We start from the raw sequence: 18,752 nt of genomic DNA, 5'->3' as shown, positions 1-18,752 counted from the left end.
CGCTGTTCCGCTGAACGGCAGGGTCACTGGCTCGGCTCCTCAGCGAAGACTTGAATGTGAGTTGCTCACGCTGCTCCTTATATTCCCGCACTGTGGGGCGGAGCTCATGATGCAAATTCCGCAGACCAATGTACTCGGCGTACCATAGGCTCGTTTTGTAACCACTCGAAGGTGATTGGACTTGCGGGCGAGATCCCATTCGTCAGTCTCTTTCTGACATAACATCTCCATTCCCTCCCTCAGGGAACGAGGGTTACATACGTAACCGAGACCTTCACCTGTTAGCTTTCGACCCCTGGGTGTCGATGTTACAGGAGTACACTCGAACGAGTACTGCATTGCTAGCCATACTATTTAGCTGAATGACTCTCATGAGACTGCAATCTTCTCCCCGGATATTATGTTACGCCTATGTCATACGCTTGACCGCCTTGTCGGGAATGTGGCTGCTTGAGCGACTGGAAGCTGGACATAATAGTTTACAAAGTTTTAAGAATCAACCTTTTTCTTAAACTAACACATCGTTTAACTGCAGAAGGCCTTTATTAACACCCCGGAACCGTGTGGAGTAGGGGTGTAACGGTACGCTAAAATCACGGTTCGGTACGTACCTCGGTTTTAAAGTCACGGTTCGGTTCATTTTCGGTACAGTAAGGGAAAGAAATGCAAACATTAAACTGCAGGTTGTTTATTACTATAAACTTTTTTTTAACAATTTGTTTACAATTTGTATTTTTTTTAAATACTTTTTAATAAAATATATATAAAATATAAAAAGAATAAGAAATAAAATACTGCTGCAAAGTTCTCCACTAAATAAAATACTCTCAGTCTCAAACCAATATCATATAATAAAATATAATGAAAAATATAAATAAATAACTAACTATGATTACCGTGCAGCATTACCAATCCCAGCTTGTAGGCCTGCTCATATTTAAAACATATATATAACTTTTCCAAAGTGTAAGGTGCAGCATCAACAGTTTCAGTTTTGAGACCTGCTCAGATTTCGTTATTGCGTTGGCTCGATCGGAATTAAAGGGTTAGTTCACCCAGATAGCGAAATTATGTAATTACGAATCATTCAGTTCACCAAATCGAACTGAATCGTTTTAAACCGTTCGCATCTCTAATACGCATTAATCCACAAATGACTTAAGCTGTTAACTTTTTTAATGTGGCTGACACTCCCTCTGAGTTCAAACAAACCAATATCCCGGAGTAATGCTTGCACTCAAACAAAACACTGACTGAACTGCTGTGAAGAGAGAACTGAATATGAACACCGAGCCGAGCCAGATAAGAAGAATCGAGGAGCTGATGATACTGCGCATGTGTGATTCAGCGTGAAGCAGACTGACACACAGAGTGCATGAACCGAACTGGTCCCGGTTCCCCAAAACGTTCTTATCGCTAAGTAGTTCTTAACCTATTCCTTAACCTCTCTCTTAACCTTATGGCACGGTTCCCGACACGTTCGTACGCTAAGTATATCTTCTGTAAGTCACTTTCGTAAGGTTGGTCCGGAGCATTCGTAGCTCTCTCTTAGCGTTATTTGAGCTCATGACGCTACTGTATACAGCAGTCTTTAGAAACCAGCGCAGCGAAGTACAAGTCAAACTATGGTACGTTGACAATTTTGTGGCTCAACAATGATTTTCTGTTATTTTTAAAGACTCATAATAAATTATGTTCGCAATGGATACAGGCCTATTTATGAAGTTGACTTTATGTGGTTACAGAACTAATAAGGTGGTAATTAGCCTAGGCTTTTTCGTAATGTAATTAAAGCGAATTGACAATCAATTTTTTGATAATTAAAATCTGGAAAACAATATGGCTCTAAATGGCTAAGATCTATAAATGGGTAATCATGGTGGCGTCCAGTAAGCGACCAACTATAGCAGCGATCCAACGTGTCCTTGTATGAATCAAAAACGGAGCCGGACGCGGAGCCGTTTAGCCCATGTCAATTTTTTTTATTCGGCAAAACTTAAGCCCTTTTGACATTTTGCCTGACGTGGCTATATTAAAAAAAAATTCGCCTCCCAAGACAGCTCATTATGGAGCTGCTGGACCTTCTCAGTTCTGCGCTTGCCAGGCTAAAGCAGCGGAATTTTGCTTTAAGCCCTGAAGCCCAGCGCTACTTTTTTTCTTTTTCTTTTTCTTTTTTGCTACAGAGAAATTCATCGAGGTCGTGGGAGAGGGCTACGGCCTAATCAAGACCTCGGTGTGGAGGTGCGTCCACATTGTCTCCAACACCCTTCTGCGCCATGCCGGGGATTGCATCCTGGTGGATGGCACACTCACCCCTATCGCCAATCCATCAGTGATTGATCAGGCGTAGGCCATCGCGAAAGGGAGACGCGGCCATAAATGTGCAGGTTATAGTGGACCATAAGGGTGTGATATCTGACCTGTTGGTCAGCAAAACTTCAAGTTCCTCTGACGAGAGGCTTGGTGCCCTTTTTTACATTGCTTCCTCAGCATATTTTGTATCTGTCTCTCTCTGTTCATTGTAGATAGGTTGCTTTTTATTAAAAACATAAACCAATTGCAATCAATACCCCATTAAACAGAAGTAACTGCAGCTGCTTGCCAATCAATTCTGATTGTAAAGTACCTTACCATTAATATAAAAGTGTATTATATAATTTTCATAAGTCGTTAAACCCATGTCAAAAAGCGGCACAACGGGATAAGGAGGGTGGATGATTAGCGAGGGATACCCGGTTCGTCTAACCGTCACAACATATCATGTGAACATATTACTGACCATTTGATAATTTAATTTATAGTCTATATTCTACTGATAACTTAAACTATGTTAAAATAAATGTTACTGTAATAATTTGAGGAATGTTTCATTTGCATAGAACGTGTTGTCTTTCTTAACGCTGTAATGCACCTTCATGTGAAGTGGAAAATCGATTCATGAGCAATCGATGCCAACTAATTCAGCACCCTGACTTTGGACAGCGCTCTTGTAACGTCGGACGTAAGAGGCAGCGTGCTAAGAAGCTTCCTAAGGGACACTTCGGGGAACACACTTAGAAACATCAACAACTTTGGTAAGATATACCTTTCGATGTCTTCTTAGCGCGCTAAGAGTGAACGTTATCGGGGAACCGGGCCCTGATTCTTTTGGTGATTGATTCTGAACTGATTATGTGCTAGTGTAAATGAGCACGGGTAAACCGAAGGCTTGAATCAAGGGCAATCATCGCAAATGACGCCATTACGTCGAGCGCAAAAGAACCGGTGAACAGTTTTCCTTTAACCGGTTTATTGAATCGAACTGTCCGAAAGAACTACTGGTGATCCGAAAACCGATGAAACCGGTTCTTGACTCGTGAATGAGTCAGTCTTTTGTTCGTTATCTGGCTCGGCTCGGTGTTCATCTTCAGTTCTCTCTTCACAGCAGTTCAGTCAGTGTACTGTTTGAGTACATGCATTACCCCGGGATATTGGTTTGTTTGAACTCAGAGGGAGTGTCAGCCACATTAAAAAAGTTAACAGCTTAAGTCATTTGTGGATTAATGCGTATTAGAGATGCGAACCGTTTAAAACGATTCAGTTCGATTTGGTGAACTGATTGATTCATTCGCGAACCAAAGATAAACGGAGGTCTTACGGGTTTGGAACAACATGAGGGTAAGTTATTAATTACATAATTTTGCTATCTGGGTGAACTAACCCTTTAAGAGCAAAGGTCTGTTTAAATGCCGACGGGAGCTGCGTTTGAATTACAATCGTTTTTTTCCTAGTTGTAGTGATGTTCACACTCTCGTGATGCCTTTTGAAAACCTTAGGCCGGTGACACACTGGCATATTGCACCTGTCAAACATAGTATATTATGCCGTCAATACTGTTGACGGTGTCCTTTATCAGTAGGCTTTATATTTATGCTCAACATGAAGTATAGATATTGTTGTCGTGAAGACAAGATCCTGGTTTGTCAGGGCCTCGGCGGTTTCCCTCTATGTCACCTACAGTAGCAGCAGCGCACCAGCGCCGCGTCAGGCACGATTCTGGTGTGTAATGACACAGAAAACGCGAAGCAGGTGTCACGCAACTGACAAACAGCAGAAACGCCACTCTCACGCCACGCAGCCAGTGTGTCACCGGCCTTAGAATCAGCTGCAGGGCGGGATTTGCGCTGAACGCGAAGACTTCCGCCACTTAATATGTTTGTTTAAAAACACGAAAATGTATGTTCCACAAACAAAATATTGCATTCGGTCATTCGATACACACGTGCACCGTACCGAAAGCCCTGTACCGAAACGTTCCGGTACGGATACACGTACCGTTACACCCCTAGTGTGGAGTAGTTTTATGATGGATGGATACACTTTTTTCGGATTCAGAAACAGGTGCACCATTCACTGCAGTTATATAGATCGGAACAGACAGGACAGATTCGAATAGAATTCAAAATGTGTTCATCTGAAAGAGGAATGTCATACATAAATGATGCCTTGAGGTTGAGTAAAACAGGCTAATTTTCATTTTTGAGTGAACTATCCCTTTAATCTTCGCTGCTACCTTTGAATTATTTTGCTAGAATTGTGATGTTAATAACTTTGGAAAATCATCACAGTCTGTAAAAAGTCCATTACCCTTCACTCTGGTAAGTCAAAACATTAATTTTGGCATTCAGGTATTATCTAGTGAAGAAATGATACAACATCTTTCTACAGTATATCCTATATTGCATATATATATATTACAGTTTGAGAGTCACATGGCTGTACCAACTTTGGGATTTGAATATGTTGTACCATGTTATATAATGACAGTCATAAAGACACAACTGAAAATGAAACAGGAAGAAAAATACTTACCAATATAGTGTAGAGTTAGGGTGTAATGCACCAAAAGCTAATCTTAACCCTGTGTCCAACACATAAAATTTGCATTGCACAAGAAAGAAAGAAAGAAAGAAAGAAAGAAAGAATGTATTTAGCAAAAGACTTTAATTTGGTAGACTTATTCTACTAACCGCAACCTAACAGTCTACTTATACTATAATGAGAGTTAGTTAACGTGGTTGCAAATTAATGAGAGTTAGTTGACAGTTACAAAGTTACTTATAGTTAATAAATGCTGTATCCACTAAATGATGCTTAAAAAAAAAGCCTGGCAATATATAAAGAAAGAGCACTGACTAACCATAATTGCTTTAGACTAGCTGATACGTTTAAGTTTTTCCTGCTGTATCCTAACAATACTCATGAAGCAAATGCAGACTGATTAAAAAGACATTACAAACTATAAACTGCTATGAAAGGTGAACTAAACCTTTCAGCTTCACATGCCTGGTGGGGAACCAACATTTAGTCCCAAACTGGCCGATTCGTACTTATTTAATCTGTATTTAAACATGACAGATATTGGTAACAGGACTGCAAAAATCTCAAACCTCATTTAAAAGGAATAGAAAATAACAACAACTCATATAATATTTAGTTTGACCTCCTGAGATTGACGATCAACATTTTGAAGGTTAAGCATCTCGTTTCTCTGACACTTTGGTGAAAAAATGAAAATAAAATGATTTTTGAATAACTCTCAGATTTTTAGAGCATTTCCTGTAAATGTTTGTAATTAATATATTTTCAATGTTTTGGTCTAATTCACAGTCTAAATGAGTTATTAATGATAAGGAAGATAAATGATAAATATGACCATATTTATGCCATCATCTCAAACTCAAAACATGAACATAGTTCATCTACTCGTTTTAGTAGCGTGTACAAGAAAGTATTCACTAGAAGCGGCGTTCACTGGTGCGTGCTGTGCCACCGGGATTCAATGAGGAGAGTGGGTATATTTTATTGATAATGTAAATGATGTAAATATATTCAAACATTCAGATCAATGTTCCAAAATGTTAAAAATTAATATGTGGGGAGAGAACCCATGTGAATGGACTGTTCTTATTCAAGGTCCTTTTGTTTGTAAAATAAAAGAAAGATGCCTGCAGCTAACAGATAGATAGATAGATAGATAGATAGATAGATAGATAGATAGATAGATAGATAGATAGATAGATAGATAGATAGATAGATAGATAGATAGATAGATAGATATGCTTATTACAATAATAACATGAATGTTGTTTGACCCTTTAGATTCTGAACAACTGGAAATACCATAAACCAAAAGTGGCTTCTTACTGGCTGGTGAAGTTAGATGCCACTAAACAAAGGAAGGTGAGTGGACTTGATATGCATGGAGTTATAAAAGGTCAAACACTAAACACTCAATTATTTTTTGATAAGTTGGAGTCTCAGGTGAACAAAGTGTATGCTGGATGAAAAAAATGGAGGTCTTAAAAAATGCCATTTGGATCTGCCTTAACAGAGCACATGATGCAACAAATTGAAACAGTTCAAAGGCACTCAATTTCAACACTGTTACAGTAGTGAACGACAGGTGGTTACAGCAAGTTACAGGTGTTTTGATTCGACACAGTAGGGTGGACGTTGTAGGGTGGGCATGACAGACTGATATAATGAGGGATTGTCTCGTTCCACAAGCTGATTATCTGCCGAAGTTTGAGGGATCAATCAGAATAGAGTTAACATGTCTCATATGGGTCATTAAATCAGGCATATTGTTGAAAGTCACATCACAGATGTCGGTGAGCAGAATAACTGAGGGAGCTGAAAGGGGAAGAGGAATATTGGCGGAAACTCACTAAGACTCTTGCCATTACTCTTCTTCTGAATTTTACTGTTCACAATCCATACCCCTACAGTATCTTTTGAAGTCTGAATTCATTTTAGCAGATCAGTTCGTTAGAACGATTCATTTCAATAAATGGTTCACTTATGCAATTGAATATTCTGCCCAGAAGTTCCTGCATTTTTTGTAGGAAAATAAATGTTTAAACTATGTTACTGTATTCATAACTATACTTTTTATTTTGCCATACACATCAGTGTGATTTAGAGTTTTTGCTTTTTTCAGTATAAAATTATGGTGATTGCGTTAATTCTGTCACTGTGAGATATTCTGTGTCAACATTGTGTACTACTCTCTGGTATTTTAGCCACTTTTATTTATCTAATTATTTCAGGTTTTGGATATTGTCCGTACCAACATCCGCTCAGTGCTTCAGAGGATTTGGAGTGAACCAGATGTGGAGAGTCTACGTCTTTATCGCCTTTTCAACCGTGTGTTTAACCGTCTGCTCTGGAGTCACGGTCAGGGGCTCTGGAACTGCCTTTCCAGCTCTGGGTATGAGACTTTTGTTTTGCCATAAAGTGAAAATGACATTAGAATGAAGTCTATTGACATTTACTTTATTAATTTGCACTTCTAGCACATAATTTCAAAGGAAAAAATGGGATGTCTCTTTTATTTAAATATTTTAACTCGTTTATTGAACTGTGGTGTAAAAGCAATATCACACCAGCGATCGTACTGTCAGTCAGAATATCAATACGATTGTGATTTACTGTGGCAAAATCAAAACATTGATATTGCCTAACTGTATGTATTTTGTTAAAAGTACTGTAATTTTAGTGGTAAGACCTCTTAAAATATTGCCACAGTAGTGTGTAAATTGGCGAGAGCTTCTCCAGCTCTAAAAAGAATAATACGCTGTGTCATATCTGGTTTTAAATGTCCTTCATTCATCAATTATTTGACTTGTAAGTGTCACATAAAATGGGTTGAGAAGAGCGTTTAATGTAAAAGGACATTTAGACAGAACATAACCCCAGTCATGAGAAATATGGTCTCTGTTTTGTCTTTATTGACTCAATCGTCAGTTTTTATATAGACTTTTACTTCCTTAGAGAGTCACACATAGAAGCATAAGATTTGCTGTTATAATACACATAGAGCCTTACATGCTGCGATTTTATCAGCTCTAGGTGCAAACAGCAGGGACACCTTCTTATTGACCACCTTCCTCCCTCTAGTCATTGTGAGCACTTCTCAGGGACTTTGTGTGGCCCAATCACTCTTGTAATTGCCACAGAGTGAAGGATGTTATATAGCCAGGTTTCGACCAATTGGAGTTGATGAGAGCGAACACAGCTCTAGGGGATTAGAGGCAGTGCCAGCGACCCATGCTGCTTCTGTTTTATCAGGGACTTACGTGTGAAGGTGGCCCATGAGCCGTTAGCACAGCGAGGAGATAGCAGTGGGAGAGGACTGTAGAGCCTGTAATGTACATTTCATCATCTCTACAATGAAACCTCATCTCCTCCACCAAGGCTTTAAAGAGAAAATACCTTTTTATCATTTCTTTCTTCAACAAGAGCCAAACGAATGAGAATCAAACCTTTTAACCTTCCTCATGGTTTGTTCCAGCAGTGTCTGTCATTGTAAAAGCTTGCTCATATTGCCTTTATAGCGGTTTATATGAAAGTAAAATAATATTAATATAAAGTTAAAAAATTGGTACTTAATCTGAATTTTATCTAATTTCTCTGTTAAAATATGTAAACGTCAAAAAAAAAAAAAAAAGTAAAAAAAAATATAATAATAATTTGTTACAGTCATATTTATTTGTCTCAAATTATATTTTGGATTTGGTTCAAATCTTAAAATTTGATTTATTATTAATCCAAAATATTTCTTCTTGGAAAGACAAAAACAGATTATTTGTTATATAAAGATCATATACTGAAAAAGGGTGTTGGATTTACATGATTTAATAATGCATTGGTTGTAGTTGAATTAACTTTAAATTAAGTTACTCAAAAATTTGTTCACACGAGCAGTTTAAGTAGTGTTGAAGTGATTTTATATAGATATATATTTTTGGTCACATCACTGAATATTGTAACATATATATATATATATATAGGTATACATATATATATAGGTATAAACGATCAACAAAGACATATTCTTAATATAACTACAGGTACATATACAGAAGGCGAATATCATATATATATATATTGTATATATATATTATTGTATTTATGTTATTTTGTTAATACATTATTTATAAAAAGGAAATAATTAATAAACAGAATTGTGTGAAATACAGATTAAACATATAAACATTTGTTTACAGTTTTTATGTTTTGAATCTTATTTAAGGGGATTTATTTAGTTTTTATTAAATATCTCATATATTTACATTTTTCTTATATTTTGGTCTGTGTCCATCAAGATCCAAAATAAAAAGATGATATAATCAAATGAAACTTTTTCTGTTAAATTTCCAGCAAAATATATTATCGTTATTTTACTATGACATAAATTAAGCATACCGTGTTATATACAGTATGTTGCTGCCACCTTCTCTGAGGTTTTAGGATTTATGTATGTATTTTTCTTCAGCAGGTCATCATGGGAGAGTGTTTTCAGTAAGAGCAGTGAGGTGGTGACCGCGCAGGAGCTGAGGTGCTGCCAGCGTGTCGTACAGTTGTGTAGAGACTGTCTGCTTGTTGTCTACAAGTTTGTGGCTGACTCCCGTGGTTCTCTCAGTGGACTTAGCCCAGACTGGGATGACACAAGGTATAGTCACTTCCTCAAGTGCCCATGATCACGCTGTTATAAGAACATACTGACACTCACATCACCATTGGTATAGTTAACACCGCAGAACAGCATTTAATATGAAAGTTCAAAAATGAAAGAAAATGAAGTGATTCATTGTGTCATGCAACCTCATTTAAAACATCTAAAACTTTTGCATACTCTGGGACTAAACTCTACAGATACTGCATATTCAAGTCATGTTGAATTTACAGAAATTATGAGATGACAAAACAGAGATTCTAGTCTAAATTGTCCACTTGCTCAGACTCAGTCACACAGACACATTTTGTTTCTATGCCAATGCTCACTTTTGTTTCTAATGACAGGGAATGTAATACATTATTTCCCCTTCCTTAAAATCTTGAAAAATACAGAAATGGCACTGGCTATAATAATTTTACATACAAATATCAAGTTTGCTAATTGTTAGTTGTATTTAAATGATGTCACAATAGGCAAATTCACAAAAAAGCTACATTTTCCATGCAGTATTTCAGGACAAACTCTTAATTAATTTAAAGTCAATATTTAAAGTCTTTTCAGTGCAGACACCCCCTTTCTATGTAATTTTTGCAGGAGATTACACTTGATTCACAAAATTGAACAGTCTGGCATAATTACTATTGCACTGTACACACAATTTCTGACTGTTTACAGGAAGGTGTTCCACATTTTCAGGCTGATACAATTTCTTTACCACTTTGTATGAAATGTGCATTCAAAGCAAATATTTTTCATTCGCTCAGTTCGTTAGGAAGGAGGTATATTAGCTCCACATTTACTGGATTTCTGATGTTTAATTAACCCACCCACAATTTGGTTCTCATCACCTTGTTTTTAACATGTTCAATTCAGGTCTTAGAATTCTGCAAATGTAGCTGAATCAGGTTTGTTAGGAGGAAAAAAAAAAAAAAAGGTGGAAAGTTGGAAAAGAAACTGCAAACTGAAGTGGCATTTATATGTAAAGAGGTGTTTATAGAGAAATGACACTATACGAATATATGTACTCAAGAATTACAAATCACTAGGCACAATACATCAAACTGATTCTTAAAATATGGTCACATTTACCATTGCTAACTATTGTTATATTAAAAACTATTTATTTTTATTCATATTTTAAGTATAAACATCACCTACAATTATTTACAATATATTATATGAAAACAAGCCTTACTAATCTATTTATTTTAACAATAAAGTAAAATTAATTAATTTTGAGTACAGGATGTGTAGGTTTTTTTATGCAAATGACTATATAAGGAAAAAAAAAAGAAAAAAAAAAAGAAAAAAAAAAAGAAAAAAAAAAGATCCCTCTGCAGATATCTTTCATGGCTGAGTTAGCCCCATAAATTCAGTGGGATCAACAGAAAGCTTCTTGGTTTGAAAGTGACTTGTGTTTGAGAAGTGCTTCATTAATCTCAACAATATTAAAGGCATAGTTCACAAAAAAAACAAAAATCAAAAACAGTCTGTCATTACAGTAATTACTCTGCAGAGCATTTTAGCTTGTATTTGTTAGAAAATGTTGTATTATTAGAGCTGATCAGCTCAGTTTAATGTACCTACCTTTTTGACATGCTTATGCAGACATTGTATGATTTGTTTTACCTGTGTTTACATTTTTGACAGAGTTTACTTTCATTTCATAACATGCATAAACTTAAGGACTTGGGAATGTAAAATCATGCAGAATTATTTAATTTGGATTCTGTCTTTTGACCCTGACTTGTTGACTGCCATGTTTGCTGGACGTCTCTCATCCTGTCATATATTTTGGTTTGGGATCACAGTCAATCCCACCATATCTCAGTACAGTACAGTATGTCTGATATTCGGCCTGCAACCTTTGTCCACCTGCTTGCTTTGTTTTTATTTTAATTTTTTTGCTGGATTTCATGGAGAGACAAGACAGTCATTTTCGATTTCCTCTCCACTCTCCATCCCAGCCAATATCCGCTCTCTTCTCGCACTTGTGTTCTCTCAGCACATGCCTCATTGACGACTCATTGCTGGAACGGCCCTTGGGGATCCGTTATTTTTCAATCAGCCAGCATCTGCTTTGCCTCGTTAGGAAAATGATGCCTGGGTAACAGTTTCATTCTTGCATCCTACTCCATCGCCTCCCTTCCTTCCTTGTTCAGATCCATCAGATGACTGTCCTTTCCCTAAGGTAGAAATAGAAGAGGTCATATAAGTGACATATAACCCTAAGTCAACATGAAATCCAAACTCACCTCATGTACTTTGTGTACCAGGTTGCATGATTTAACAATGCACATTATTCAAAAGAAATGTGTTTGGAATCTTTAATAAAAATATAATTACTTGCTCTATCTCTAAAAAAAAAACTTTACTTTTTAACTGACATCTGGCACGCCCCTGGACTCTTTTTTGTGTTTCCCTCTCCTCTTTTCCCATGTTAATTGTTTCATTTGATTCCAGGTGTGTCTTGTTGTTCCCTAATTAAGCTGTGCACTTAAGTTTGAGTCTGTTCAGTCTGTGTTTGTCGGGTCTACTATGTTGTGTTCATGTGTCATTTCTCGTTCCTAGTTCCTGAGTTGGATTTACCCATGTCTTGGATGTAATAAAGACTATTTTGTGTATTCTACTGCTCTGTGTTCCTTCAGGCAGAGATTGTAACAGAAGACCTGGCTGAAACAGTTGAATCCGTGTGTGCCTTTGTGGAGTGGACACTGGTGAGAAATGGATCTCCGTTCAATGCCTGTTCCCAGGAGAATCTTGCCAGTTCCACTTCTGACCAAGTTCCAAGCCCATCATCTCTTGCCCGAGCTCACCGCCGATGAAGATCCGGAGTCCACCACAACAGAGCTGGCAACAGAGCCTGTCACAATGGAAAATGCCACGGATAGACATAGTGTGAAGTGGAGTGTACCACTGGACTTTACCATGGCTGAGGGTGAGCTGATTATACAGCTTGGACTGCTGGACATCGAGGAGGACCTTATAAACTGGGAAACAGAGCTGGAACCCAACTTTCCCACTTTCCTCTCTCCTTCATCCCCCGGTCCCGTCCAGCCCTGAGTGAGCTCCCGTTTCCCAGTTCAGCCCAAAGAGGGTTCCAGCCCCAAGAAAGTTCTTGTTTCCATGTCTAGCCCAGAAAACTCCCTGTTCCCAAATCTAGCCAAGAGAAAGTTCTTGTTCCTATGTCCAGCCCGGAGAAAGGTACTGTTCTCACGTCAAGCCCAAGGGGGACTCCTGTTCATGAGTTCAGCCCTGAAGACCCAGAGGCTCACAAATGCTCGCCCTCCCATCCGCACTTGCCTCCTCCTTCGCTCTCATCCTCCAGCGTCGCCGGAGCTGGAGCATCCCTTGACTCCAGCCTCAAAGCCCTGGACTTCGCCTTGGCCCGTGGACCTTTTGGCTCCACCATGGCTCCTAGCTCCCTCTTTCCCACCGTGTCCCAGCAGTCCACTAGTTCCACCGGGTTCCCTCGTCCCTCCGGCTATGCCTACCAACCTGCGCCTCGGGACTCCACTTGGGGTTCCTTCATCCCTTCGGCTCCTCCTCAGTCCTGAATCTATGCCCCCGCGTCAGTCACCAGCACCATCTGCTCCACCTTCTGGCACCCGTGATCCTCCCCATCGCTCTTGCTAATCGGCTCTCCGTCTCCACCTCGGGCTCCTCCACCACTTACTGTGCTGCCGTTGGTCAGTCCCCTGGAGTTGTCAGCCCCTTCCTCCTCCATGGCTCCTCCCTCCGTAGGCACCTCTTGGATCACGGTCATGGCTGTGGCCTGGGTCCCACCTTGCTCCTCCTGCTCCAAGTCACTCCCGTTTCCTCCTTGGCTCATTCCTCTGTTGTCTTCATCATGGACCCCGTTCATCATCCTCCTCCCAGGTGTCTGTCCTCCTCCTGAGCCTACACCCAAGTTCCCACCCGTAACCCCCCTCTGTTGTTCTACAGCTGTTCTTCCGGCAGTGAGGGTGACAACATCACCCAAGTCCTTTTATTTTTATGCCCCTTCTCTAACCATGTTTTATATATACTGTATATATATATATATATATATATATATATATATATATATATGTATGCAATGCCAGCTTTTTACCATCCAATCAATTTCAGTAGAAAAGAATCCAAAAAGTCCCAAGCTAAATTTTTTTTTGGGAAATTTGTCAGATTTTTGAGATAGAGTACATGATTTACCTTTTCTAAACAAAAAGTTTTGCAAAACTTAACATTTTTAAAAGTTACATTATTGCGTTAAAAGTAACTAATTACTAATCCATTTACAGTGTAGATACACTATATTCATTAATAATTTTAAATTCAGCGGGAACAGGATTAAGAAAACAGTCCCACGCAGGGCTTTAATACAGTAACCTGCATGATGAATGGCATCTGTAGAAAGTAAAAGCTAAATCCCAGATATTTTTGACAATTTAGAAGAAAAAAAATTAGGTCCAAAAAGAGGACATGTCTGGGAAAAAGAGAACGTATGGTTACCCTAGTGTAAGATATTTCCACTAACTCTGGACAAGAAGTCATTAGAATTCAGTCTTTAGTCATGAAAAGTAATACAGCCTACACCATCATTTTAGAATGAACACATTTAGATAAGATGCCATGGAAAGTTTTGTGAGGATTTTTATCAGGATGTAAAACTACGGAAACCTTTCTTAACTTTTGAGAACTGTAATATTGGTATTTGGTGAATAAGGTGAATAAGGAAGTCTCTATTTTCTCTCAAAGTGTCTGAAAGTTCTCTCTCAAAGTTTTATGTGCTGTGTGGCAGTTGGGTGATAGAGTGTAGGCTTTACACAAGCAAACAGACGTGAGATATGTGCAGATCTCCGAGCGATTGTGTGTAATTAGTAAAGCACACACACGTTCGAAGGTTAGACAGCTGGCGGTTCTCTAGGGCTTTGCACTGGCAGGTTTTTCCAAGAACTGCTCAATGATCAAAAGCCAAAGACCTGGAGGAATCCTCACAGAGGTCCAATTAAACACTGCCTGCAGCCTGATTGGACCCTGAGTGATGGAGCTCTCTCATGGATGAGACTTCCTTACAGGGAATTCTTCAGAGCCAGAAAGGCCCACCTCCATATATGTTCATATTTGAATTTCATATTCCTTTGACATTTCCTTTTGTTGACCAAACTCAGCAGTCTGTAGTGAAAAATATGGTAATGAGGCTCAACCCTAACCCAAAACCATTTCCTGAGAACTCACCTGTCTGGAGTTCCCCGAGGGAAGAACCAAAGAGTCGGTCTGATTTTTAAAGCTTTAATGAAAGGAATGTAGGGAAAAGATCACATGTGCATGAGGTGAAAGGTGGCCCAAAATGTGCATCGGACATATTTATTGATATTCATCATTGTCCAGAGTTTTATGATCCATAACACACAACGCAGGACATCCGCATTTCTTATTACTCATCGATGATTAGAGTAAATGCATGACAAACACATGTCTAGTGCTGTATAATGAGTAGTTTCAAGGACGTTCTTTTATAAAAGTTAATTTGATTTTGTCTAAGTCTCTTTGCCCTGACTTTCTGCAGCAGGGGCTTTAGAACAAATCTTCTTTCGTTAGATAAGAATTTTTACTGGCATTATGTATTGCTGTCATAAGTGTTGCATTCATACAAAGCCAATTTATGTAATTTAATTAAAAAGAGATGTGACACTCCCAATCTTATGTATTTTATTTAAAATTAATATCTGTTTATACATCAATGATTTGAATACACAACTATGCATATTTTTTTATTGTTTTATACATATATATATATATATATATATATATATATATATATATATATATATATATATATATATATATATATATATATATATAATAACAACAGAATTTAATAAATAAATAAACAAACAAACAAACAAATAAAGAAAGAATTTACTATGGTGTGATAGTTCACCCAAAAATGACAATTCTTTCATGTACTCACCTTCAAGTTGTTTTAAACCTGTATGAATCCTTTCTTCTGTTGAACATGGATGGGAAAGCAAAAAAAATCATATGGAAGTCAATGGGGACCAACATAACGATTTGTTTGAAAATATCTATTGTGTTGAAGAAAAGGAGATTGAGTAAATGATGACAGATTTGTAATTTTTGGGTGAACTATCCCTATATATTTATATATTAATATACTATATTTTTATGTATGTATAAATGTATGATAAATATGAATGATTGAAAAAAATATTTGTTTGCAAATTCAAAGTCACTATGGTTCAGCCAACATGCAGGAAATCTGTTTTTTTTTTCATGTCACTAAAAAGCCATGTACCAAAATACATATATTACAGAGAGGACACCTGTACAGCCTTATAACTGATTAAGATGTTTTTATTTTATTATTTAAGATCGATTACAACTATTTTTACAAAAACATTTATACCACTACTAAAATAAAAAAGACTTCAGCAGCTGTTTGTTTAAACGATTTGGTGTATTCAGCTTATTTAGCACAACTTTTGTTATTATTATTATTGTCACTGTGTTATTTAATTAATTAAAAGTTTAAATTGCCTTGTTCGAGTGGAATTATAATTAAGCTGTTCTGCAATTAGTGTGGGTCGTCAGCTGTCCAGGCTGGTTACCCTCCTTGTCTGTGTGTAGGCCCTAATTATCTAACCTGTTATCCTGTCTCAGAACATCCTGCGCATTAAACAAGTTCTTATCTGTTAAAACAAGTCACGTCCAGCCACTCGTGTCACTCATTGTTAAAAATGGCTCAGTGTAAACGTGAGGGTCAGCCGAGGAGACGGGAATCTAAAGCTTCAGCTGGAGAAGGATTTGAAGCAGAGAGAGAAAAATTGCCTGATCTCTTTAGGTGACCTTTGTGCACCTAACCCTGCCTTTGAGTCTGGCATCCAACCCCCATTTCTGATTCCTCTCTCCATCTGTGTAGGTATCTGCTGCCAGTCACCTCCCAGTTCATCATCAAGTGGCCGTCATCTAGCTTCGGCCGCTCGGCGTCCTCCACTCGCCCCCGCAGTGTCTTTACTGCACGGATGGGTCACTTCTGATGGCCACTGGACTAAGACACCTGCTGGGGGAAACCATACCTAGACTTAAGATATCCGGATCTAAGGGCATAACGTCTGGGACCTCTGCAAACTCCAGCAGCATATTTAAGGGGATCTGCCCACCTGAATTGTTAATGCATCAGATGCATATGATCGAGCAGTCCCTGCCTCCTGTCCGCTGTAAAATATCAGCTACATTGCTATCTCCTTTAGAATGCTTGTAAAGATGAAGAACATAATGAAGTTATTTTCAAGACTCTATAATTTATTCAATAGTTTCCAGTGAATATTTCAGTGTCATGGAAGCAGTCATGTTCAATTTTATTGTTTTGCTGTGATCATGGTGTTATTTCTTTCAAACAGTTTTTCCTATGACCTAAATAATTTTATTGATTAATATATAACATCTCAGACAGAAACATTGTGTTGGCCCAGATTCGGCCCACATTTGGCCCACGTGAAATCCATGCGGCCAAATATGGGCTGGACCTGGGCCGACACTGGTTGCTGTCTGGGATAATGTAATTTTTTTTATATTCACTTCATATTTTAACTAATTTAGTCTATTTTAAATTCTTCTCAGAATTAAAATTTGAACAATATGGGGCTGTTCACACAGGATCTCAATGAGCTTTTAAGTTTTCAAGGTGCTTGAAAAATTTTCATGGTGAGAGGAAAAAAAAAAAGTGTAGCAACGGTCGAAGATTTGAGTATAACATCAGGAATTTGTATTCCTTGTGAACGTTTCATTCCATTGATCAATGAGTTTGGTCTATTCATTAAAATTAATCTTAAAAAACAAAACAAAATGAAGCATAATGTGTTGTTGCATGCAGTCAGGAAGGACAACACAAAAAGTTGAGTTACATGCAATTGACAAGCTCACATCCTAAGATTTTTTAGTTATGTGGTATTCCATAGAGAGAAAAACTAAATGATAAATCTTTCAACTAGAATGTGTCCTTTGTGAATGCCCCTCTAAGAATGATTTAGAAAGGGAAAGAGTTAGTGCTTAAGAGCTTAGTATTTGAATTGGAGTCAGGGTTAGGGTTAGAGATTAGGTCTAGGGTTATATGAGTATTATAGTGTTAGAAATTAAAACTGCTTACTGTTTGGAATAAATGCTTTACGTTATACTAGACTATAATTGCCTGTTCTGAACTAAAATCTGAGATCACCTATCAACTTTTAAGGGATGCAAGTCTCTTTTGCATAACTTTTATGAGCCATATTGTGTAGAATGGAAATATGAACCTCAGCGTCTGAGCTGTCTGATGTGCAGTGCTGATGAAAGGGATTTTTAATATTGCTGCTGGTAGAGTATGTTGGGTAAATTGTCAATGAGTTAAATGTGCTAAAACTTGGATGGCTGCATGTTGAAAATACTTGAATTAATTTATGTTATTTATTTTATAAAAATGTCTGTGTTTACATCTAATTTTACGTTTGTTTTAAACATGCTTGCTCATTTTATTCAAGGCATTACCAATGTATGCAGTGAAGTTAATGAACGGAATAACCTTTTAAAGTACTGTAATAAGTGCTAATTGCAGAGCTTTGCTTTGGATCTAATTAGAATACAAATTTTCATGTAGTGTTTTAGTAAAAGTGACCTGGATGTGCAAGCTCAAACCACGCTGTGCCAACACTACTCACAACCAGCAGTGTGTTATTGAGGAGCTCTATGTGACTTGATATCATTCATTGGATTTTCTGTTTAAATGGGATGTGCTGTTTAAAATCCTCAGCTGTTGGGTTTTCTTGTTTTGCTAAGTAAGAGAAACTGTAGTGACAGTGTTCTGACAGCCAGCTATGTTACTCAACTTACTTAACCCAACATTTATTTATCAATCCATTTCAGGTCATTTTGCCCAATGTACCATCACGACACCATGCCAAATATTATTTTTGCCTGGATTTTCATTCAGGAGAATGGTTTTTAACAGCAATAAAAGGCTTAAAACATCTAAACCGCCTCTAGAAATCTATTTGAGCATCTCTTTGAGAGGCGTCTGACCTTTCTGACTTCAGCTTCCATCTCCTGAGGGTTTCTTAACACAAGGTACCTTACACACACCACACATACACTTCCACGACATGACACTTCATGTCATTTCACACAGTCTCGCGTGAGATTCCAGAGCATAACCTTGTCATGTTTTGATCTAACCTAAGGTCATTCTTGAGAACTAAAAACTACACTTTAAAAC

The 18,752-nt window shown here is 37.8% G+C and overlaps 1 protein-coding gene across 3 annotated transcripts in view; it reads left to right on the top strand.

Moving 5' to 3' along the window:
- Nucleotides 1–18,513, top strand: part of LOC132126357 (tubulin polyglutamylase TTLL7-like) — a 126,816-nt gene extending 108,303 nt beyond the window's left edge. For 2 of the 3 annotated variants that reach the window (XM_059537565.1, XM_059537568.1), the window contains 4 exons: nt 6,142–6,222; nt 7,092–7,252; nt 9,320–9,496; nt 16,425–18,513. In XM_059537565.1, the coding sequence (XP_059393548.1) occupies nt 6,142–6,222; nt 7,092–7,252; nt 9,320–9,496; nt 16,425–16,542 (537 nt within the window). In that variant the 3' untranslated portion in view covers nt 16,543–18,513. The remainder of the gene's footprint in view (nt 1–6,141; nt 6,223–7,091; nt 7,253–9,319; nt 9,497–16,424) is intronic. The other variant, XM_059537567.1, reaches the window with a different exon arrangement.
- Nucleotides 18,514–18,752: the final 239 nt, after the last annotated feature.

Source organism: Carassius carassius, chromosome 44 (assembly GCF_963082965.1).
Source record: "Carassius carassius chromosome 44, fCarCar2.1, whole genome shotgun sequence".
NCBI lineage: Eukaryota > Metazoa > Chordata > Actinopteri > Cypriniformes > Cyprinidae > Carassius > Carassius carassius.
This window is presented reverse-complemented; position numbering and strand designations above follow the sequence as displayed.